The sequence below is a fragment of the Malus sylvestris genome, chromosome 15 (genome assembly GCF_916048215.2).
Source record: "Malus sylvestris chromosome 15, drMalSylv7.2, whole genome shotgun sequence".
In the NCBI taxonomy this organism is placed as follows: Eukaryota; Viridiplantae; Streptophyta; class Magnoliopsida; order Rosales; family Rosaceae; genus Malus; species Malus sylvestris.
The window spans coordinates 2,733,231-2,755,819 of NC_062274.1; the positions used below are offsets into that span (position 1 = coordinate 2,733,231).

General features: G+C 36.6%; 4 protein-coding genes, 1 non-coding gene and 1 pseudogene across 6 annotated transcripts; 1 reads left to right on the top strand and 5 right to left on the bottom strand.

Moving 5' to 3' along the window:
- Positions 1 to 89: 89 nt before the first annotated feature.
- Positions 90 to 2,175, bottom strand: LOC126604011 (uncharacterized; annotated as a pseudogene).
- Positions 2,176 to 2,858: 683 nt separating this feature from the next.
- LOC126604007 (probable protein phosphatase 2C 60) lies at positions 2,859 to 7,535 on the bottom strand. The gene is made up of 11 exons (XM_050271057.1): positions 7,260 to 7,535; positions 6,445 to 6,567; positions 5,732 to 5,795; positions 5,416 to 5,524; positions 4,992 to 5,145; positions 4,544 to 4,669; positions 4,198 to 4,321; positions 3,867 to 3,943; positions 3,637 to 3,689; positions 3,428 to 3,482; positions 2,859 to 3,247 (listed from the first exon to the last, which is right to left on the bottom strand). The coding sequence occupies exons 2-11, from the start codon at positions 6,559 to 6,561 to the stop codon at positions 3,038 to 3,040; spliced, it is 1,089 nt and encodes a 362-aa protein (XP_050127014.1). The 5' UTR covers positions 6,562 to 6,567; positions 7,260 to 7,535; the 3' UTR covers positions 2,859 to 3,037.
- A 2,995-nt stretch (positions 7,536 to 10,530) lies between these two features.
- Positions 10,531 to 12,282, bottom strand: LOC126604004 (pentatricopeptide repeat-containing protein At3g29230-like). Its single transcript, XM_050271053.1, has one exon. It carries the CDS (start codon positions 12,262 to 12,264, stop codon positions 10,732 to 10,734), a length of 1,533 nt encoding a protein of 510 aa, XP_050127010.1. The 5' UTR covers positions 12,265 to 12,282; the 3' UTR covers positions 10,531 to 10,731.
- Positions 12,283 to 12,312: 30 nt separating this feature from the next.
- Positions 12,313 to 17,092, bottom strand: LOC126604002 (eukaryotic translation initiation factor-like). Of its 2 annotated transcripts, none has more exons than XM_050271051.1 (9): positions 16,719 to 17,092; positions 15,895 to 15,966; positions 15,641 to 15,742; positions 15,297 to 15,444; positions 14,916 to 15,009; positions 14,667 to 14,754; positions 14,222 to 14,572; positions 13,868 to 14,107; positions 12,313 to 13,746 (listed from the first exon to the last, which is right to left on the bottom strand). In XM_050271051.1, the coding sequence occupies exons 1-9, from the start codon at positions 16,863 to 16,865 to the stop codon at positions 12,712 to 12,714; spliced, it is 2,277 nt and encodes a 758-aa protein (XP_050127008.1). In that variant the 5' UTR covers positions 16,866 to 17,092; the 3' UTR covers positions 12,313 to 12,711. The 2 variants fall into 2 exon arrangements, with proteins under 2 accessions (XP_050127008.1, XP_050127007.1); XM_050271050.1 differs by having other exon boundaries at positions 14,916 to 15,013; positions 15,286 to 15,444.
- Positions 16,213 to 16,319, bottom strand: LOC126606115 (small nucleolar RNA snoR103). The gene has a single exon (XR_007617132.1). It is a non-coding gene; the product is annotated as a small nucleolar RNA snoR103 (small nucleolar RNA).
- Positions 17,093 to 19,265: 2,173 nt separating the features above from the next.
- LOC126604008 (phospholipid hydroperoxide glutathione peroxidase 1, chloroplastic-like) lies at positions 19,266 to 22,045 on the top strand. The gene is made up of 6 exons (XM_050271058.1): positions 19,266 to 19,682; positions 19,921 to 19,997; positions 20,127 to 20,188; positions 20,552 to 20,670; positions 20,769 to 20,936; positions 21,621 to 22,045. Exons 1-6 carry the CDS (start codon positions 19,311 to 19,313, stop codon positions 21,648 to 21,650), a joined length of 828 nt encoding a protein of 275 aa, XP_050127015.1. The 5' UTR covers positions 19,266 to 19,310; the 3' UTR covers positions 21,651 to 22,045.
- Positions 22,046 to 22,589: the final 544 nt, after the last annotated feature.

Below are 22,589 nucleotides of genomic sequence, written 5' to 3' on the forward strand. Positions count from 1 at the left end.
GTTTACTGATCCGTAATCCAGCGAGGAGGATACTAATCCTGCATGGAGGATAGTATCCTAGGAACGTTCGGACATTCACCACACGATAATAAAACCGAAAAAGAACAATTATATTTATCTTTAGCAATGACAATGGGATTGTTGAGGGCCTTTTGGCTTTCACTAAAACAGAGAAATTTCTCCATTACCTGTAAACGAAGTAATTTAAACATTCAGAGCAACCTGATCTTGCACTGCAATTTTTTTCTTTCCAACCCTTTTGTCATTAACCACACAATTTTTAGGCTTCCTCTCTACTCTTCCGGGCTCCGAAACAATGCGTTCCTTCTTCTTCCGGCGAGACATGAGAGGGTTTATTTAGAACAGCTTCATTGGCATCTTTTCTCCTCTTCTTTGCCAACTTCTTAGGTTGTACATCAGAATTCTGATGTCGGGCTTCTAGTTCGGTTTCTACTGATTTTATCTTCAGCATATGGCTATGCCTTCGTCTCAAAAATCTGAAGCTCCGAAGAGAAAAGCAAATTAGTATATCCTACTCGTGGACAGAAAACATTGGCATACACAAACCAGAAGAACAAAATCATACCGAGTTTCTGCCAAAAGAATGTCTCTCTTCTGCTTTGCAGCTTGCAACTTCTTCTTCTTTGATACAAATTCCTATCAAAACATAAAAAGAAACAATGTTCATACTCATTCATACGACAAAAAAACACAGAAATTAACCCGATTAAATTTCGTTTCGTCCACCTAGTGTTCAACGGATTGCTTCCAAACTTTAGCAATATAAAGACAAGTACTTGATTTTGAATTCATTGGAGATTTAAGATCCTAGAAAATTGAAGCTTTCCTATAACAACTGTTAGTCTAGCATACGCGGGTTAGGTCAGTAGGCAGGGCAGTGTGCCCGACTCTTGTACTAAAGTTCGAATTTCTGTCCCCGTAAGTTAGAGTAGTTTAGAATTTAAATTATACATCGTCTTGTCAGAAAACTGTCACTCTAACGTTGGAGTTGGTACTTCATTCTGTCGATTCAGAATTATTCTCATTCTTCTTCTCAATCACAACAAACTAACTAGAATATCAAACAAACATGATAACTAAACAAAATTTCGACAAGACTTGAACAAAAAACAAAAAAAGAAGAATTAGACAGAGAAGTTCAATAAGAAAGACAAGACCAGAACACAAGTCGAACAAAAAATCAAACCTTTTGTCGTTCGAGGTAATCTTGCAGAAGACTTTCATGTCTGAACTTCATCCTAGTTTCCTCATCAGCAGGCTGAGACTGCTTGGAATTGCCAGCAGCCCTTTTCATCTTCCTCTTCAAAATCCCGAATTAATCACAAAAAATCAACAAAATTCAAGAGAGAAAAGCGATCAAATTCAAAACCCAGTTGAACCCTTTTCATCTCCTGCTCAAAGCCCGAATCTTTGACCGTTAAATAGTGAAAAACTATAAATCCACATCCAAACAGGAAATAAAAAATACGATTTTTTTGTGAAAAACTATAAATCAATCTCCATAGATAAAACCTTAGAGATTAAGCAAAGGAAACGAAAACCCAAATCGAAAAAGGAGATAAGGTTTTCGATTCCAGATAGACAGAGGAGAGAGAGAGAGACAGAGGAGGAGGGGGAGGAATAATAACAAATAATAATAAATAAATAAAAACAAATAAATAATAAAGGCAACTATGAAGAGAGATGGTCTTTTTGTGTGTATACAGATGGATATCTATCTGTTCTTTTTCGGGTCTGCGAGAAGAAACTCTCTGGGTTGTGAGAACCCGAAAAGGCCCATGGAGGTGGGAGATAAGAATACAGAGTAAATGAGTGATGAAGATGGAATGTTACAGAAGGGCAATTGTGGAAAGTGAATAAAGTTTTGGGTTTGAGAAAGTGGTGTGGTGGGAGTTTGATTGGAGGGACAATTGCAGACATACCTATCTTCTCTCTCCAATTTGCCATCTCTCTCTTTTGTTTGTTTTTTTTTCCCCTTCTCTAAAAAAAACGCAAGTTTTGGCCAGCTGGGAGGACATTTTAGAGAGGGAAAGTAGTAAGGTGGAGAGAGAGAGAGAGAGAGAGAGAGAGAGAGGAATGGAGCAGAAAAAGGGAGTTTTATGTATCAAAACTGGCAGCTGTTTGTTCATGGCTTTTTTTTTGCAGTTTGTAGGCTTCCAGCTGAGAAAGGCTTTTTACCGTTGGGGCTTTGAGATGGTGAAGTGTTAAGATTACCAAAATATCCTCATTGAATTTTCAGATTTAAGCAAGATTTTTATAAAGAGAGTTTTAACGAAAAGCTCACAATACTGTTTATTTTAACGAAAAATCATATTTTTACACTAAAAAGTCAATCTTGTACTACTCATTTTACCCTTTATTTTGTCTATATCGTTAAAATTCAAAGTTTTCAAACCATTTTCATTAGTTTTTCTTTTTATAAATTTATTTCTTTGATTTTTTATTTTTGTCCTTCCCTTGTTAGAATTTTTGAGAGTTGAGACGTGATGATTTCTTATAAACTTAATGTTGATTGAAAATCCAATTTTTAAGACCACTTCTTACATTTGCAAAGATCTTTTATTGCAAACTAAGTAACTATGCTACCAATTAAGAACGCATTTCCAATTTATAATACCACAAATGCATTCGGTAAGATTTGAACTCTGAACCTCATTCTAACATATTTGATAGAGATCGTATCTCTAGACTTAATTACCATACGCCCCATCACACTGTCGAAGCTGCAAACACGTTTGGCGAATTGGTCTCATGTCTCTCACCCCGCTTTGTTTGCGGTTCTAAGATGGCAGCACCCACTGCAAACACATGTTTTATCCAGATGGGCATGGCGACAGTGGAACAATCAAGCAGTTGACATCATTTTACTGGTAAAGCTCAAAGGTACAGTAAAATTATGTTCAAAAGCATCTACAATTACCAATCGGAGATTCACATTTATGAAAGAGTAAAAACGTGATGCAAATCTCTCTTCTAATTCCACGGCACACAGCAGGCCAACTACTTCGATTCACATTCATATGCCTTTGAATAACTTCCCCTTTGAATAACTTCCGGCTGCTACTTCAGTTGGTGAGGATTGCCCACCCTCGGATTCAGTCGACTGTTCAGGCTTCTTGAACTGCACCACGATCATGGTCATGTTATCGCATCCCTCACCATCAGCAGTCGATGGCGCCAAGCACCTATCAAGGGCTCTCTCGCACACCACAGATAGCTTGCTTTCCTGCATGATTTACAATGGTAAGCGTCAGAGAGAACTCAGAGAAGTAATAGTTGAGAGCACTCTTACCCCCTTATCAAGCAGCATATCACTTAATACCGAACCACTTCCAACTGCATTGCAAAAGTGTTGTCCGTGTTTTCAAACCAGAAAAACCAAAGAGAAAGAGAAATATGTACTCACTGAGAGTAGTTGTTCATGTACAAAATCTACCACTTGCTGGCTAGACATACAATCCCTGAAAGAAACTAACAAAAATATCAACTCACTTTCCGACAATCATACCATAACTTAAAAACATTAAACTGAGTTACCAAAAGCAGAATCATATCAGCAAGCATATATTGCACAAAAAATATATGAAGACAGACAGAAAAGCTTAAGACACATACCAGATGCCATCACATGCTAGCACAATAAATTCGTCGTCATCGCAAAGCTCAACCTAATTAAAATATAATTAAATAAATTAAAATGGAAGACGAAATTATAGCCAATAACTGTAAGTAAATATTTTTGCTTTTACAATAAAACAGGTACCAAAACAATTTTGGGAAACTTCAAAATGTAAATAACTGTAAGTAAATATTTTTGCTTTCCAGTGTTGCAAGCATACACATACAGTGTTTATGTCCGGACTGGCAGTTACAATTTGTTTTTCAGCTGGCAAAAATTTATTCTGCTTAAATTCCATGTCACCTGCAGTATATGCAAAATTAATGAGTACGGGAATTACAAAAAGCTCTCCACTTAGCTCCCCCCCTCCAGAAATATGCGCATGCACTCAAACACTCAATGTAGAATACAACAAAGCACCGTGAATGTATTCCGAGGGAGTTCCAGACATCCATAAGTTTAAATTTCAAACATAATTTAATTCCTTTGGATACATATCTAACGGAGATTTTGGAAAGCTAGTTTACTAAGAATTCACATGCATGCAGTAAAATTACCTATAGCTCTTGCAAGATTCAAACTTCCATTGACTCGTCCTGCATGGATAAAACCACCAGCTTTTAAAATCCTCTCCTTCTCAAGCTCAAGATCGGGTTTGTGGTCCCTTGACAGATTATATGCCTGAAAAGAGAAATGACATCAGACAACTATAGACAATTTACAGCAGGAAACAAGAATATAGAAATATTCTCAATTATAAACATGTGATCACATATAAATAGCCTTAGAAGTTAGACCGCTAATCACTTTTAACCATTTGATATAGAAAAGAAAAGTCTTGATTCTATATTTTAAGCAATCAACATAACAAGAATGCAAAACGACAGAAATATAATAAATTACCTGACCCTTCCTTGATATCACACAGCGTGAATCACCAGCATTTGCCACAACAAGTTGCTTGTTTCGAAGAATTGCAACACAGGCTGTACACCCAGAAGTTGGACCAGTAAAATCAGAGTGAGGCCCCTGAAAATGTAGTTCAGTTTAAATTTATGGAATTCATTGAAATTATGAAATCAAATGAAACAAACTACTTGTACTATATAAAATCACTTAGTGTGTGCAGGCATGTCCCCAAGTACTATAGATAATCTCTTGACTGTGTTTGGTTTAAGATGGATCATCTGAATGTAAAATGGAACGTATGGCATTACCAAATGATTAAGTTCTAAATTACCCAAGAATCAAAATAATCAATTTAGTATGCACCAAAGCCAGATAAAGCAGATCAGAATCTGCTCCACAAAGAGACTATAAAGTCAATAAACTCTATGGTTCTTGCACCTACCTCCTCAAAAGCCCAATCATCAGCTTGATCGTTACTATCACTGCTCCTCGGAGACCAAATCAACCCTTCTATCATGCCAGTAAACTTGTTTATCTTATCTCCCAAAACAGCTAACTCTCTCCAACCCCTTTGTCCGCGCATCATTTCATCCATTCTGCATTAAGGATAGGAAATAAAAGTCTATTTTCTTTAAATTCTTAAGCATTTACAACTTGAACAAGCATTACCATCTCAAGTATCTATGATCTCATAGGGATCCAGGACAATATAGGCTTAAACCATATGGCCAATATTATGGCACGTTAAGCTCAAGTGATCTTATGGAAGCACAGCCAAAACAATGGAGCTTGACTAATTGTATTCATCCCCTCCTCTTAGAAAACAGTAGAAGGCAACTGAATTTAAGTACATCAAAGGTAGTAACCTGAAAAAAGATTTTTGAACAGACGTTCCTATGTCTCCAGCCGCATATGCTTCATTCTTGAGCACTTGTTGGTGCAGATATTTTGCACAGAACTTAGCAACTACCTTGCCTAAAAGATTATTGGATTTAAGTTAGATATAATACAAATTATACAATAACTGCAAATATTGCTAACATACTTCACAAAGTGCAAATGCAGGTCAAACAGAACTCATTCAGTTGAGAGAGAGGGAAAGAAAGGCCTCCATAATGATATAGTAACAGAACCATATTAAGTCCAGTGCAAGTGTCGATACCGAAAATTTCAAATTCTTACCTCCATGGCCATCATAAACACCAAAGAATGAGGTGGATGCATCCAGATCAGGATATGCTGCATGCTAACAAAAGAAATCATTGTAACAAACAGCATGTTAATAATGTGACACAAGTTTCTGAAAACAAAATAATCACTTGAACTTCCTCTTATACAGGATGCAAATCTTTTGATGAATGCAGGAGAGTTTTTAGTTTTTCCAACAACTTATCAGATAAAGTAAAAAGACTTAGTACACAGAGAGATAGAGAGAGAAGTAGATTTTGAGAAGCCAAGAGGGGTTGGTGCTACCAATTGGGGAAGCAAGTACCAGATTCTGTACAGTACTACTTCCCACAGTCCGGATTATTTCTTTACTGAGACAAACAGAAATCACCAGTAAGACTAGTCAAATAAACAAACAGACCAAGGGAAACTACAAAGCTACAAGGAAGAAGCAGCCAAACCCAACCCTATAGCTGCACCATCACATGCCACAAGATAATTGACTTCTATCCTAATTAAAAGGACAAATAATAATCTGCCCAGTGGAATTAGATTTATGCAGTCAATTGAGCATGTAAAGTAATATCATATTCAGTTGAATCCTAACTATAGCATGCTAAATAAAGACGGAGAAAGATACAACAGTATAAACTTCTGAGAATGGACATAAAAGGATTTATGTTTTCAAAACAACTTATAATAGGAAGAGCAAAGTTTTATGTACTCACAGCATCCTCCATTGTGGCACGCCATCCTTGCATGGAAGACAAACCATATCTGACACAGCCATTCTCGCCATCTTCAGAGAACTTTTCAGTTTTAGGAGTGCTGAGATATACCCCCATTCCAATCTGAAATTAAATAAGAACTCGATCAAAAAATTTAATCCACAATTGAATGCTAAATAGCTACTTTAGTAGCCAAAAACCAAAAGATCTTAGTAACACATTGTACGAAAGTTACGAAACTGCAGGATGTGGATGCACTAGAACTTCTAGATACTCGAACTTATTGCTATTTGGTTATGAAGATGGATATCAATCACCAGGAAACCAAAGAAATGACAAGAATTTGCCAAACTTTGTAAATCAAATACAGATGTATCAATTCCTCTTCCTCTGTTAGTCTGATATCATCTCACATGCCACACTATTCGAGACTGGATCAATTCGATCACAGTCAAACCGCCAGTATTAAACTTTACTAAGTAACGATCAAATGATCTTAACATTCAAAAGCAGCGAATATACATATAAACACACACACACAAAGTCAGATTAAGGAATAAAAATCGCAAACTTTAAGCAAGAATTGGACTGGAAATAAAGAAAGATCAACTTCTTAATTGGGAAACACCAAGACCGCCTTAAAGCCTTAAAGCACAAATTATAAAAATAAAAAAATAAAAAAATAAAAACCCAGATTTCAATGAAACAATATTCACATCAAACGGGAAACAATCACAAGATTAATGAAAAGTAAGAAAACCCCAGATGCTAAACTGCAAGATATTGATGAAATGAAACCAAGAAAGAAATTTTACTTAAAGAACAGTATCAATTGAGATGCTTGGGGGTCCTTCACATGCCCGGTGGAGAAGTCCGGTGAAAAAACAGCCGGCGAGCGGAGTTTTGCCGGAATCTGGGAGAAGACGAAGCGGCAAGAGGTGGGATGAGAGAGTAGAGAGGGAGTGTCAATAATTCTTCAGGAATGACAGAGGAAGAAGAGAGAATGAGGAGAGAAAAGTCAAAGAGCAAATCATCGGAGGAGAGAGAAAGAGAGAGAAGGAAAAAGAGGACTTTTGGAAGACTAGAATCATCTCTTTGGGTAATTCTTCTGGTCACACTATTCATGGTTTTTGTAAGCAGAAAATACTGGGTGGTTTTAGGATTTTTATTTTATTTTTTTAAGAAATTGAAAATTATAAAGATAAAATAAAAGATAAAGTAAATAGTAACATAATTGACTTTTGAATATAAAAATATAATTTTTTTATTAAAATAAACAGTATCAAAAGATTTTCGTAAAAGTTCTCATTTTTTTATGCACGAAGTTAGACTGTGTTTTTATGTAAGAACTTCAACAGTGTTTCATTCAAGTCGTTTTCTATCGGGCATTATATATATATATATATATATATAGAATTTTGTATATTTTTTTGTTGTAATTTTAAGTACGAAGTTGTTTTCTATCGGGTATTATATTTTTTTTAGGGAATTTTGTATATTTTTTGTTGTAATTTTAAGTATGAAGTTAAACAGTTTTTTTTTCTTATCAAATTATAGATTTTGTTAGATAGTTACCGATGAAATTTAAACTCACGCCGTCATGTACCACTGTGATAAAAGATCACGTGCGAAGTCAAACAGTGTTTTCATGTTTGTCTTTATTTTTATTTTGTTTCGGGCACTTTTCTGAATTCTACGTTAAGGAGCCGAACAATTTTCTTTCAAGCCCCCCTTTTCCTCTCGGCCTGTCGGACACGTATATTTTCTTGGAAATTTAATCTTATATCACAGTGTTTTTCAGTTTACGTAGAAAATCACGTCCAAGTATATACAATTTAAAAAAAAAACCTAATAAAAAAATATTTGAAAATTTTAAATTTTAACGATAAAAACAAAATAAAAGATAAAATGAATAATACCAAGTTTAACTTGTTAGTGTAATTTTTAAATTAAAAATTGATGAACGTAGATGACACGGTGCAACAAAATTTTAATTTCGGTACATCGATTAAATATTTTTATCATGTAAAAAATTACAAGAAATCCTGTAATTCATGTGAAATTACTCTAATTTTTACCCCTTTCACCTATCTCATTTCCTCAAAAGCTACAAAGAAAAACATGAGCAAAACCAAATGCAGATAAAAAACACTTCGTAATGTGTTTCAAGTTTTCGGATATGTCGGCAAAAAGACAAAGCAAAAACTCGTTAAAATATTAATCACCTGCTTAAATATATGACAAAAACAACCAAAGAAACGAGAAAGGGACTCGTACTTTGGTCCATTTGTAAGCATTTCTAAATCAGGGGGCCGGCAGCACATAGATAACAAACCACCCACTAATACACGAAACAAAGCCATTAATCCAAAACTAGACTCATAATTTTGTTTTCCCAAAAATGAATATAGAGAAATTTGTAGTGTATATAATTGATAATATGTTAAAAAACTTTATGTTTTCTTTTATTAAAAAACTGCCGTTTGTGGTATTTGAACTCATGATGTACGACTCAATATTTAACATTAAATATTAATAATCTCATTTGTCATTATATTGTATCTCTAAAACCAAACTATCATAACAAATTTTTGGACAAGTTTTTGTTTGAGAGACGAGAAAATCAGAGACTTTTAAGTGCGTCAGGAACAAAGTCTGGTATACCAAATACTAAATTTACTAGAGAAAAGAATTTCAGCCTCTTGTATTAAGACACATAATGTACCAAACTGTGTTTTTGACACACCGAAAAATATCTCTAAGGAAAAGGAGAGAATGGAACTAGTAAAATCCTAGTCCTCCTAGGGACATGCTAAACAAGGAGGCAGATTGTCTGCCCTCCTGTTATGATACACTTTCCATCCCCTCCTATTTGAGCGGTCACGGTTAAGTCACGTTAATATTTTATATTCCTATTACTTTTTGTCTTATTATCTCTATAAAAAATTAATATAAAATATTAACGTGACTTAACAATTACCGCACAAATAAAAAAGAATGAAAATGACGCCATAATAGAAAGGGAGACAATCTGACTCTGCTAAACAAAGTTTATAGAAGTGTAATTCAGACGCAACTTTAAAGTGGTTCTACAGTTCCCATCGTTTTACAACATTCATTCTTTAAGCTACGTTTGGTTCATAGGCGATAAGATCTACGTTGGACATGATGTGATAGAATATCAAATCCCAATGCCCGAGCAACCCAACATATACATTGAAAAAAAAGACTTACACGCACATTTGTGTTTTAAAATGTTACTTTAATATTTTAAATTCATAATATAACGTCACGAATATTTCAGATTACATATAATTTCTTTTCGTACAATTCTCACCTTTCATATTTCTCTCCTTTGACCCCTTCGCGTCCACGAGAGGACAAATAATTAATGGTCCACAGAAAATTAAAAATGATCCCTAATACAGAGAATCTGAATCAGATTAAACAAAATCGTCAGAGTTATCTGCAGGAATAATTAAATGAAATATCTTTTGGTTGATTGGTGCAACAAATTGACTTGTCTCCTAACAAAAATGGTGGCCACCGAAGGCATATCTAACACTAACATCACCTACTATTGGTGTGTTAGTGCAAACCCACTACGGGCCAGGTTGTACATGATCTCTTTGTTTCACCAACAATGTTTGCTGCTGGAACAATCCATATTGGATCTTGTGGTCCTACAATTTTGTGGCCAGGTACAATGCAGGTACTTTTTGGGTACCCCAGATTGTAAATGGGTTAAAAGGGTCTCCAATGGCAGCTGAGTTAGAGTTACTCGAACCGGTCAACGATGGATGATAATTTATCTTGTAATCGGGTGTATTTTTATTATATTTATCTTTCTGATAATGTGATTTGAAGTTTAGAAATTGTGTTATGTGATGAGAATAAAAGTTTGTCTTATAACCGTCTGTAACACCCTCTTTTATCTATCTCTCTCATCACGTGACTTGAAATTTCTCATCAACTGATATAAAGTATTGACGTTTATAATCGTGACTTGTGAATTAGGTTGGGTCTTTTTGGTATGGTTTGGGGGAGGATGATATATCTGCATTGATGTAAGTCCAAATGTCAAAGTTATGACACACAATTATTCTATAATATATCGAAATTCTTAATTTTCTTTTTTTTTAATAAGACGATACTTTTTATACTTCAATATACATGAAGGGTACTAAATTTGGATGCATCGGGGCCCCCGGCGGTACATTGTCCTAGCTAATCGACCTGATCCATGTTTACCATTGAGCTTTTGATTGCAGCTAGGGTCTGTGTATCTCACTCAACACCAAGTTCCCCAGCCAAAAACTTGTGAAACCTTCCATTAACTTGTATTTCACTGCAGCCAGCAGTCTTAACAATGCCTGAATCATTCATCATATTTCTCCATCTTTCTGCTTCTTCCCACTGACCACAAGATGCATGCAAGTTAGAAAACATCATGTATTCCCCATCGCTCAAGCACCAATCCCTCTTCACAACAAGCTCCATTGCTTTCTCCCCAGCTTCAAGGTCCTGGTGAATCACACAAGCACTAAGCAGAGCTCCTAAGACCGACTCCCCGGGCTCAAACGGCATCCTCTCGATGAGTTGAAAGGCCGAGTCAAAGTGCTCGGCTCTGCTTAAGAGGTCAACGACGCATCCATAATGCTCCGCCTTTGGAGTGATTCCGAAATCCCTTTTCATGCTGTCAAACATTTCACATCCCTCTTTCACCAACCCTGCATGGCTACAAGCACTCAGAACACCAATGAAGGTTATGTCATCTGGCTTTATGCAATTCACTGTCATTTGGTTGAAGAGCTTCAGAGCAGCGTACCCGAAACCATGAAGCGCAAGGCCGGAAATTAGGGCATTCCAGCAGTAGATATCCTTAGTTTTCGACTTGTAGAACACTGCTAAGGAGTTGTGTATGCTTCCACATTTGGCGTACATATCTATCAGCGCAGTTACTACATGGGGGCTTGAGGCCTGCTTGAGTTTTTCGGCGTAGATGTGTATATTTACGCCTGTTTCGAGTGATCCCAAGTGAGAGCAGGCAGATAAGGTGCCCGTCAGAGTCAGATAATCAGGTTTGATGTCTCCAGCCTTCATTCTGTAGAACAAATCAATGGCCTTGGTGTAGAGTTGGTTGTTTAAGTAACCCATTACCATTGTGTTCCAAGTAATGACATTTCTCTCCGGCATTGCCTCGAACAGTGTACGCGCTTCAGCTGTCTCTCCAGCGTTCATACACGCCAATATCATCGAGTTCCATGAGACAACGTCTTTCTCAGGAATTCGATCAAAAATATTTCTGGCAGAGGTTACGCTTTGTGCTCCTGCAAACCCAGAGATCATGATGTTGAAGGATGAAAGGTCCCGTGAAGGCATTGTATCGAAAATTTCCATTGCATTATCCATCTGGCCACAAGAAGTGTACACATATAACATGGAGTTCCATGCTACCGCATCTCTTACAGGCATTTTATCAAACACCTTACGAGCATTAAGAAAGAGTCCGAGAGAAGAGTACAATTTCAGTAGAGCGGTTTGGACAAAAAGATGGTAACAGAAACCGGTTTTAACTGTCTGGCCGTGGAGCGTTAACCCGATACGCAAACTCGAAGCATTGCCTGCTGCTTTGAGCAGAAGGGGAAATGTGTAGTTATCAGCAGAGAAGCCAAGTTTCTGCATATCAATGTATGAATGTATTGCAAGCTCCACATTCCCCTTCAGCACTTGATTCCTTATGATTTGATTCCACCTTCGCAGGTCGGAACCGCCAGAAGAAGGCGAGGGGGAAGTGAAGTTGCAGGTCACAAGTGCCATATCAGTATCCAGAATCCAAAACGAGGAAGACGAGGGCTATCAAAGACGTCAAGCCATAAGGTGGAAATTTATAGAAGCTAGAAGATAAACTGACAACAATATCCATGGAGAAAATTTAAGGCCACAAACTGGCTAGGTACAAAATCAAGAGTAAATGGTACACAGGCTGCAAAACTAATTTAACAAAAGGATGGTGCAAGATCCTATTCCGATTCGATTGTTCCCGAGAAAAATTAACCCGAGCTCAAGAGGAATATAGGACATCAGTCTCCTCAGCTTAACGAACAAAACTTGAACTAAAACCCCCAAAAAGAAATATACAACTGAATAAAAATTGTTGGTTGATAAGGTTTCAAAATATGTGGGAGGATGAAGCAAAGTACTGCTCTACGCCACCGGAAGCCAAATGCCAAACAACTTTCCTGTGTTGACTAAAACTAGCATGAATCAGGACAGCAAGCTCTCACAAGCCTGGACCTCAGTTTCCTGGGTGACCAAATATTCCTGCCCGGAAGGGCTGGATGCAATGCTCTTCTTAGCAGAACCAAAGATGGCTGTCCGGAACATGCCATCTTCCACCTTCTTCAGAATTTGCGTCACAACCTTGAAGTCCAACACCTTCGCCAGAGCCAACTTCCCAAGAATCTCACCAAAATTAGTTGGCGCTTTTGGCAAATCAATGCCAATGTCATCCAACATTGACCCGTAAAGAAGGCACCCGGTTCCTATATCAACAGATGTCAACACATTTTTATTGACCAAGAACTCGAGGAGCTTTATAACAGGTTCTACACATGGTGGGATCTTTTCTAGAGCAAGGTTAATAGCTTCCTTAACAACTTCTGGATGGTAAGTTGGGGCTTTCAGCTCCTCCACACATTGAAGTGCTTCATCGAGAATCCGAACACTGAAATACTCCTCCAGCAGAGATACAGTTTTCCTTTGTAGAACAGCCAGATTTGATATAGCTGCAGGAGCCAAGGGCTTAGAAGAATTTGATACAGTTGCAGGAGCCAGAGGTTTCTCCGCTGGAATTGGTGTTGCAGCCAGAACTACAGGTTTGGGATTTTGAGTAAGAGCTTCTACTCGGGAAGGAGGGCCACCGGCTCCCAATAAGGCACTTGTTTTCCCAGCTATCATGCCACCACTGCCTTGAGGTAAAAATTTTGAATTAAGAGAAGGTGTTTTGCTAATCAACGGTGGCTGGGAACGACTGGCAGACTGGGACCCCAAACCATCACGCTTGGTCGTTGAACGGGATCGATAGACCTCCCAATCGTCATTTTCAAGACCAGGCATTCCTGGCATTTTCCTGGTCCCGGGCATTCCAGGCATAGGCCTGGTAAGAGGAAACCCTCCGGGGCTCAAATCCCCCTGGGAAGCAGCACTGCGAGCATTTCTCATCATTGCTGTTGCACCTGCACGCAACCCTAGATTCTTTTCTGCATCTGAATGGATTTCACTAATGGTCTTTGCTTTCACCTTCCAAAACAGAGGGAAAAACGGAAGTTAGATTCACAAATCCAACTATGATGTACCACAATGCATTCTATGGTTACCTCATCACAACAAAAGACAAAATGATAACGGTATGTATAATCACCTCTTCACGCCTAGGGACCCAGTTGTTAGACCGCAAATCAAGAACATCACGGACCATGAACCTCAACCGTGGTGCAAGTTGGGTGTTTGTAGTCAACTCCTTCAACCTATTAAAATAGCTATCATTGATTTGCCGAGCCTTTTGGCTCTCATCCAGCTGCTTACCTATGGTGTTGAAAAATTGGCATATTGCCTCAACATTCTCCTCAGCAGGGCATGTTTTGCCATCACCCAGAAGCTCCTGTGTTAGACAAAAGTGCAGAGTTAGTACAGCACTCAAATTCCTAAAAAAAAAAATTAAAAAAAAAAAAAAAAAAAAAAAACCAAAACAACGTGAATGAAAACTAGCAAGAACCTGAACAATATGGTGGACAATCTTCTCAGGCACCATTTTTTGCTTTAATAGTTCTCCAATAAGGCGTATGTTTCCTAAAGTTCGCAACTTAAGCATTCGTTCTTTATCTCTGCATTCCATTTCTTGCTCAGGAGCAGTCATCTGCCTAATTTCTGCCCTCAAGTTGTCAGCACCTTCAAAAGCCTCTTGGCAATTATTCAACAGAACACGTTTAAATGTGATTTCTTTCCCACCAGCCTCCTCGGGTGGGAAAGGAGGAAGTTTTGCATTAAGATCTGAGCATAAAAGCGCATACATAGGACAAAACGTTGGTTCCAGCACAGCCTTATCAAATATCAGAAAGATAACATCCTGCAATTCAAATTGAACCCTCAAACTCATCAGCAGGAAAGTAATAACTCAGTATGGAGTGAGAAGCATCCAAAGACATTTTGTTATTACAAACCTTTAAAATATCTGGAGTGGTAATTCCAGAATCAATCAGTTGGCCCTTGAGAATGTCAAACTTCTCCGGGGTCAATTTGTTCAGTATACTGCACAAAAATTAGAACATTTTTCATAAGATAATCAGATAGAACAAGCAGTCGCACAAAAAAAAAAAAAACCTAGCTTATATTAAATTGCATCCTTTTAAAATGTAGAACAGATCATGAAAGAAAATCTTCAAGCTGATACGAATCAGAGAATTAATTACCCTTTCACTGTCTTCAAGACACGATCCTTCTCAGAGAGTGTTCCTCTTCGAGCTGACCATGGAACTTCTGCCTTAATGAGGGCAGGAGCAGGGCCTACCTGGTGTTTTCAGAAAGTTAGAAAAAAGAAAAAAGAACACTACTGGAACAAAATTATTCCAAGATCTAAATAAGCCAGTACAAAATACATGCCAATATTTTGGTGCCTATTATTACTAGCAACCTAAACTTATTTGCTAGTATTCATTGCATTGGACAAGAAATTAGGGAGAGTAAACAAATCTGATCTGCAGTATAGCATGCAAAAACATAAAATCTTAAGAGACGGGAGACCATGTATATCCATTACACTATTGGATAATAACTTATTACCACTTGGTTACCAGAAATTTGCGTCCTTCCAAACTGGGAATTTATTTGGTCCTGCTGGTTATTGAATTCCTTTTTATCCTCATCAGAAGCAGGTGCAGATCGACCACGCCAATCGCGGTTATCTGGCTCGGAATATCGACCTTGGGTTTGAGGTTGCAGCTAAAGAAAATTGAAGGAAAAGTTTAGAGAAAAAGGATAAGTGTATCAGACTTCGAATTATAGGATGAAAAGTTTAATTGAATGAACCCAATAACATGGACTCAACAGTTGTAACCGCGAAAACTCATATTAATTAGTTTACTGTCCAGAACAATAACATAGTTGCATGGTAGAAGAGAAAAGTAATTATACTCACATTGGTAGTATCTGCATGACCCCAAGCAGGATCCTCTGTAACAAACTCAGCACCTATTTCTCGTTTAACCTTCAAAATTTCTTCAGAGATAGTAGTGGCCGCCTATACCAAAGGTAAGATCGTCATACAAGAAAAACACTATCATCCCCACCTTCTAGGATAGATACTAAGAAACATTCTACGTATCTTCATAGTGCTCCATAACGTAGTTAAAGAACAATAGAAGCTATAAAGAAAAGTGATCACAACAGTACCTCCCTAAGCTGCAATAGCTGATCCCTACTATATCGAACTCGCTCACGACCTTCAAACCGCAAGTCACCAGTCTGTAACAAGAACATAGGTAAAAGAGTTGAAACATATGAATGGTAATCCTCAGTAAATGAGCTATACACCTCGAAACAGAAATAAGAAAGCACACACAAAGAAGATATGTTATCAATGAAGAGTGAGGAATCGATCATAAACGAACATATGCAACCTAAAGTGAAAGACATGTCAAATTATTCCACACGTATGAGTAAGAAATCACAATCAACAGACAGCAGCCAAAATTATATTTAAGAAGCTTAACATGTAATGTCGGTCCTTTATGGGTATTGCAGACTCATTGCAAGCCCACCTAAAAACCCGACATAAAACTCTTCGTCCATATTTACAGCTGGTACACATTCTTGAGAGCCCTGCCAAGAATTAGGACGTTTAAATCTTAAAATATCAAATTTACCCTATTTCGACAACAAACTCCTTTTCCAATTATCTCAAAGTTGAATTTTTGGTTTAGGATTACAAAAGAGCATACTCTCCGAGGATTTAACGGAATAATGTGACTGAAAGATCCAATTTTTACAATGAGTTCACTTTCAATTTCTCCAACCAGTAATGGAATTCAAAACAAAAACGCATACAATTCAAAACTCGACATCGAAAACCCACCAAAAACAAGAGAAAAGGAAAAGTCTTCGGATTTATTAAACCTCCAGAGTACCAGATCCCCGTACACATTCATGTACACATACAAATATCTATACAAAAGTATATTTTTCTATGTGAGAGAGGAGCTAGAGTAAGGAGGGACCTTGAAGGCGGGAGCGAGGCCGGTATGGGAGGGAAGAGCCTGAGCATCAGAAGAGTTGGAATCGAAGCGAGCCGTGAGGAATCTGGGGACACGGAGGCCGCCGGTGCCGCCAGGTCTCAAGCTTATCAACGTCGGATCCGCCATCATAACTCGCCGCCGTCGATCTTTCTTTTCCGACTAGATAAGCGGAAGAGAGTGCAGCCGCACTAAGAGCGAGGGGGGCGTTTGGAACAGTGGATAGGGTTAGGTTTTTGTGTTTGAAGATAGACACGGGGAGGCAGTCTCTCTCCTTTATCTATCTCTGTGTCTATATATCTATAGGCGTTGAGAGTTTAGGCGTCTGGCAGCAGCGCGCTCCAAAATGGGAAGAGAGAGACAGAAACGTAAACCTTATTTATTCTACAAAATATTTAAGAGAGAAACCCTTCCCTGTTGTCGTTTTAACGCTTTCATTTTTCGGAAAGCATTTACGTAAATTGTAGCAGTGTCTTTCAATTTTAATTAAATTAGGGTAATGATTTTTTAATTCAAAATTTATTATCATTAATCTTTCAATTCATTAAAATGTATAATTATGATCATTTTCGTCAATTTCGTTAGAATTTTGTCAAAATGAGTTAAATTAGGGTAATTATGTTGGAAGAATTATTGCTATAATTGTGTTAAAGTTGAGGAATCATATCTCCAGTTGGGTTAAAGTTAAAAGACAAATGATAATAGATTTTTAATTAATGAACCATAACTGCACGTTTGAAGAGTTGAGAGATCAATGACAATAGATTTTTAGTTGAGGGACCATAACTATACGTTTGAAGAGTTGAGGGACCAATAGTAATGGATTTTTAGTTGAGAGAACATTACCCTCGTTGAGTTAAAGTTGATGGACCATTGTTACAATTTACTCTTACGAAATTAAGATAAAATATTCCAACAAAAATTAACTAAAGGAAATATAATTCAATTCCAATCCCACCAAAACAATTCCTTTCTTTTTTTCAAAGAAATCTTCACGTGACACACAGGCATCAAAATCTTAAATGATTGATTGAGAAGTTGTCATGTACGCGTGATATCAATGTGACTTTTTTGTTGGTAGAAAATTGGTATGTTGCTGGTATTATCAGTTAATAGAATGTTTGACGTTATATGACAAGTTGCTACATGTTGCAAAGTCTTAGAGATTCATCATAAAAATTCTTTATTCGGTAGTAAATTAGTAATTCCACTAAAGAGTAAACGCCTATACGGTGTGCGTGCAAAATTTAAGTTTAATTTAATTTTTTAAATTTTTGGTTACAATGATATTTTCTTGGTTTGAATTGAACCTTCCATGGTAGAAATAAAAGGTTTCCAAAACTTCAAACTTTTTGTTTCCTTCAAAATACTAACTTAAATTAATTAAATTTTTTTCCAAATTGGATTATTTATTTTGATAGTGAATTTATATTTTACTTTTATAGCATTGACTTTCCATCTTGTACTAGTTGAGGCACAAAACAGAAAGGAAACATGCCTATACTGTGGTATTGGATTTGCCAATCAAAAGGTTTCCTAAATTGACTTGAATTTTAAGGAGGTGGATTGTCTGTCCTTCCATTTCCATACTTTTCTCATCCCTTCATGTTTTGTGTGTTCACGGTTTAGCCACGTCAACATTTTATATTCCTATTACTGTTTGTTTTATTATTTTTATAAAAAAATCAATATAAAATGTTGACGTGGCTTAACTGTGACTACACAAATAGGAAGAGATGGGAAGAGTATGGAAATGGGAGGGCAGACAATCCACTTCCGAATTTTGTGATCATAGTGTTTTGTTATTTTTATATATTATTTTTAATCGATATTATAATGATCATATAGTACTTCTATTCTCAATGTATTTTAAGATTAAATATCTCACATTGTTGATATAACAATCAAATAGCTTTAATCACATTAAATCTAGAAAATATTTTACCTTCAAACTTGACATTCACATCAAAATTTTCATTTACAACTGAATATTTCCATGAGACATCATCATGTGATCAAGACAGTGACAAAATCAGAAATTCAGTTAAAGAAGGTTAAATTTGAGCGATTGTAAAATTGAGCATATAAATGAAATTCCTTAAAAAATGATCCTAAGTATCAACTTATTTAGCATAGAAATTATAAAATATTCTTTTTTATCAACAGCATATAATATTCTAAATTTTCAACCTTAATATCGTTATGGTTTAAATTTGAATAAAAGTAATTGAATATAAGTATGATGACATGAAATTGTATATCTTTATTTGATTAAGAGGTAAAAAATAAAATTAAGTATTGGACCCTCAACTATGAGCAAATTGCATTCGCGAGGAGGATCAACTATTAAAATGGGAGAACTTTAACGAAAGTTTTTAGTATTGTTCACTTTAACAAAAAACCACATTTTTACACAAAAAGTTAATTATAGTACTATTCATTTTATCAAATCATTTTTATTATTATTATTTTTTAAAATAACCAAAACACAACCACTTAGTCAAAAACAAATAAATAAAACCACGTGTAACAACACCTTCCACAGGAGGAAAACTCTCTGTAGACTTGGGAGTCCACATGCTTCACAGAATCACATTGCCTCGACCGGCGAATTATCGTGAAGAGCTCTGCAACTCCCGAAATTCCATATTTCCACCGAGTTCCAGAGTCCCCACCAGCAAAACAATGGCTTCCATGTCCTTCTTTGGAACTTTTTCAACACCTTCACAGGGATTTTCTCAAACAAAAGCAAGCTCGAATTCTTCAGCTTCATGCCCTCCCATGGCGTGCTGGATCAAATCCTCACTTGGGTCTTCGCAATCAGCACTTTTCCGAAATGGGTTGTCTTTGCAATCGGAAAATTTTAATGGGGTTTTGTTCAAATCTCGGTCTTTGAGTGTTTATGCAAGAGCAGCTACAGAGAAAAGTCTTTATGATTTCACTGTCAAGGTATGTATGTGTGTGTGTAAATATGTAAAATATATATTTTCCTAGAAAGAATGCATCTTTTTTTCAGTTTCCCTAATTATTTGATGAAATTATGTTTTTTTTTTCCTCTTTGTTTCTAGGATTTTTGTCGATTTTATACTTGTAATGTTGTAATGTTCAGAAGAATCAAATTTGAAGTTAGAACATTTGAACTAGGTGGTCGGGTTTTAAACTAATGTCTGAAATTTGCTTAATGTAGGATATTGATGCTAAGGATGTTCCTCTTAGGAAGTTCAAGGGGAAGGTTCTTTTGATTGTCAATGTTGCTTCAAGATGGTATTGCTTTCTTTATTGAGTTGGAACTATTTTTTACATGTGAATTGAATTTTACGGAAGGTCTCTGTGGAAGACTGGAAGTTTGAGATGCTAGTGAATTGACCAAAACTTGTTTTATTTGAATTTCAGTGGCTTGACTTCTTCAAATTACTCAGAACTGTCACACTTGTATGAGAAATACAAAACACAAGGTATGCTGCAACTCCGCAAAATTCCCGTTTTTCCTTTTCAATAACAATTTCGTATCCACAAAATGTTGCATTAGGTTGAATTTCATATGTTTCTGAAATGGTTTGGATTAGTTCTCCAGCTGCAAACTTAAAGATGAGTGCTTTTTCTCGTTGCACAAGTCACTTTCTTTTTGGTTGGTCAGGGATGCGGGTGCATGGGGAGGATTAGTTTTCGAATGCGTTGTTTTATTGATTCATCTTTGACCACAAAACTTTTGACGTAAAAAATACTTTGACCATGAAACGGTATAACAAAAGTGCTTCTGTTGATATTTTCTTAAGGTGCTAATTGATGCTGCGTATCTAAACTCAGTCTCATTGCAGGATTTGAGATTCTAGCATTCCCTTGCAATCAGTTTGGGGGCCAAGAACCCGGATCAAATGGGGAAATCAAGCAGTTTGCTTGTACAAGGTTTAAAGCCGAATTCCCGATTTTTGATAAGGTGCAAAGTTCAACTGCATGTCTTCCATCCATTGCTTTCTTATTGTAATTTTTTTTTGTATTGAGATGGGTGTTTCAAGTACTAAAGGTACATTACAGGTTGATGTCAACGGTCCCAGCACAGCTCCGGTTTACCAGTTTCTGAAATCAAATGCAGGAGGTTTTCTAGGTGACATTATCAAGTGGAATTTTGAGAAGTTTTTGGTGGACAAGAATGGTAAAGTTGTTGAGAGATACCCACCAACGACATCCCCTTTTCAAATTGAGGTATGCATTTTCCTTTTTTCATTTGGTTGTATAATTAGGAAGTTCATTATTCCTTAAGTAAATGTTAGGGAACTTGACGGTTTGGTGGAACCTAGCTTTCTACAATTATGTTTCTTGATGTTGACATCATTTTTGAACCACCTGTTTCCTCGTTCAAGCGTAGTTGGTGATTTGGTGGTCAAGCAAGTCTAGAATTTACGCTATTACATTGATAAAGTGAAATAGTTTTGAAGTCCCCTATCCTCGCAACCACTCCATATTTTTTTCAATCAAATATTGATCAAGGCCAATCCATTTGTTTAACCACTGATGCTGATTGGAACGTTCCTGTAAATCTTCTGAGACAATCTCCTGTGGTTGCTTTGTTGAGTCTGTTTGTAGTGCTATCCTTGCTTCTTTTGCAGCTTTCTTTGGTTTGAATAAATTTCATTGATACCGAAAAAGTCGATAGTTCTGTAGCATCGTTATCAAAGCAATAACCGAAGCTTGAAGATATGAAACTTAATATGGTTGCCGAAATAACGTGTACTTTTTCTGCTTAGTGTGTTTCTGAAGTGAAACAACATGGCAACTAGAGCATCATAATATGGACATAAAATTATAAGAAGTTTTTCCCTTTAAAGTAACAGATCTCTCACCCCTGTTTTTCCGGTCTGATTTTTTTGTATAATTTTTTTTTTTCAGAAGGATATCCAGAAACTGGTCGCAGCTTGAGTAAAAGAGCTGCAGAACATGCACGGCGGCAGCCAGTAAGGAGAAGATGGAGTATATATGGAAATACCTGTATATTGCTTGCTAGTTAATATCCTGTCTTGTCAGTAGTTTTCTCTTCGAATACTTCTTGGCTCCTTTCATGGAATGTGACATTCCTCCTCCATGCAACACATACGCTGAAATAACTCATTAGAAACACAAAAGAAAACGTTTATGCATCTGTATCGAACTGTGATTAGCATATTAGTAGGAATGGCAACTTCCAAGCGTTTTTATTTCTTTTTCTTTTGTATTTGGACTAACTCCTTGTTGCTTTCTGTTCTCTTTTTCATATATTGTGATTACAATCATCATATTTGCATTTATACAATTGTGTATGTTCGAATTTGCTAAAATGGTTTGGAACTTTCAAGTGCGATGATTTGCTAATTTTTAATCTGTCAACGATTGTCAGTGAATTAGCTTAATTACAAGAAATTGCTCTGATCAGCGGACCCGGCTTCTCTGCCCTTTCAGTACCCAAACACTTTTATTCCCTTCTATTTTGTGTGGTTACGGTTAAATTACGTTAATATTTTATATTAATTTTTTTATAGAGATAATTAGACAAAAAGTAATAGTGATATAAAGAATTGATGTGGTTTAATCGTGACCGTACAAATAGGAGAAGATGGAAGTGTATGAGACTGAGAGGGCAGAGAAGCCAGGTTCCTGATCAGCTCTATATTCATAAGTCACAATCCTCTTTCTCCCATTGACTTGCGTCGGCCCCAAAGTCTTCCTTACGGAAAAAAAGTATTTTTTTGTCAAAATAGTTTATGAGATTATCATAACATTTTAGTTTGATTTTTGAGATTTAAAATCAGTAGAAGTGGTTTTCGAGATTGTCACTGTCAAGCATTTTGGTACTTATGAAAAACCTTTGTTAAATTGAAGAAA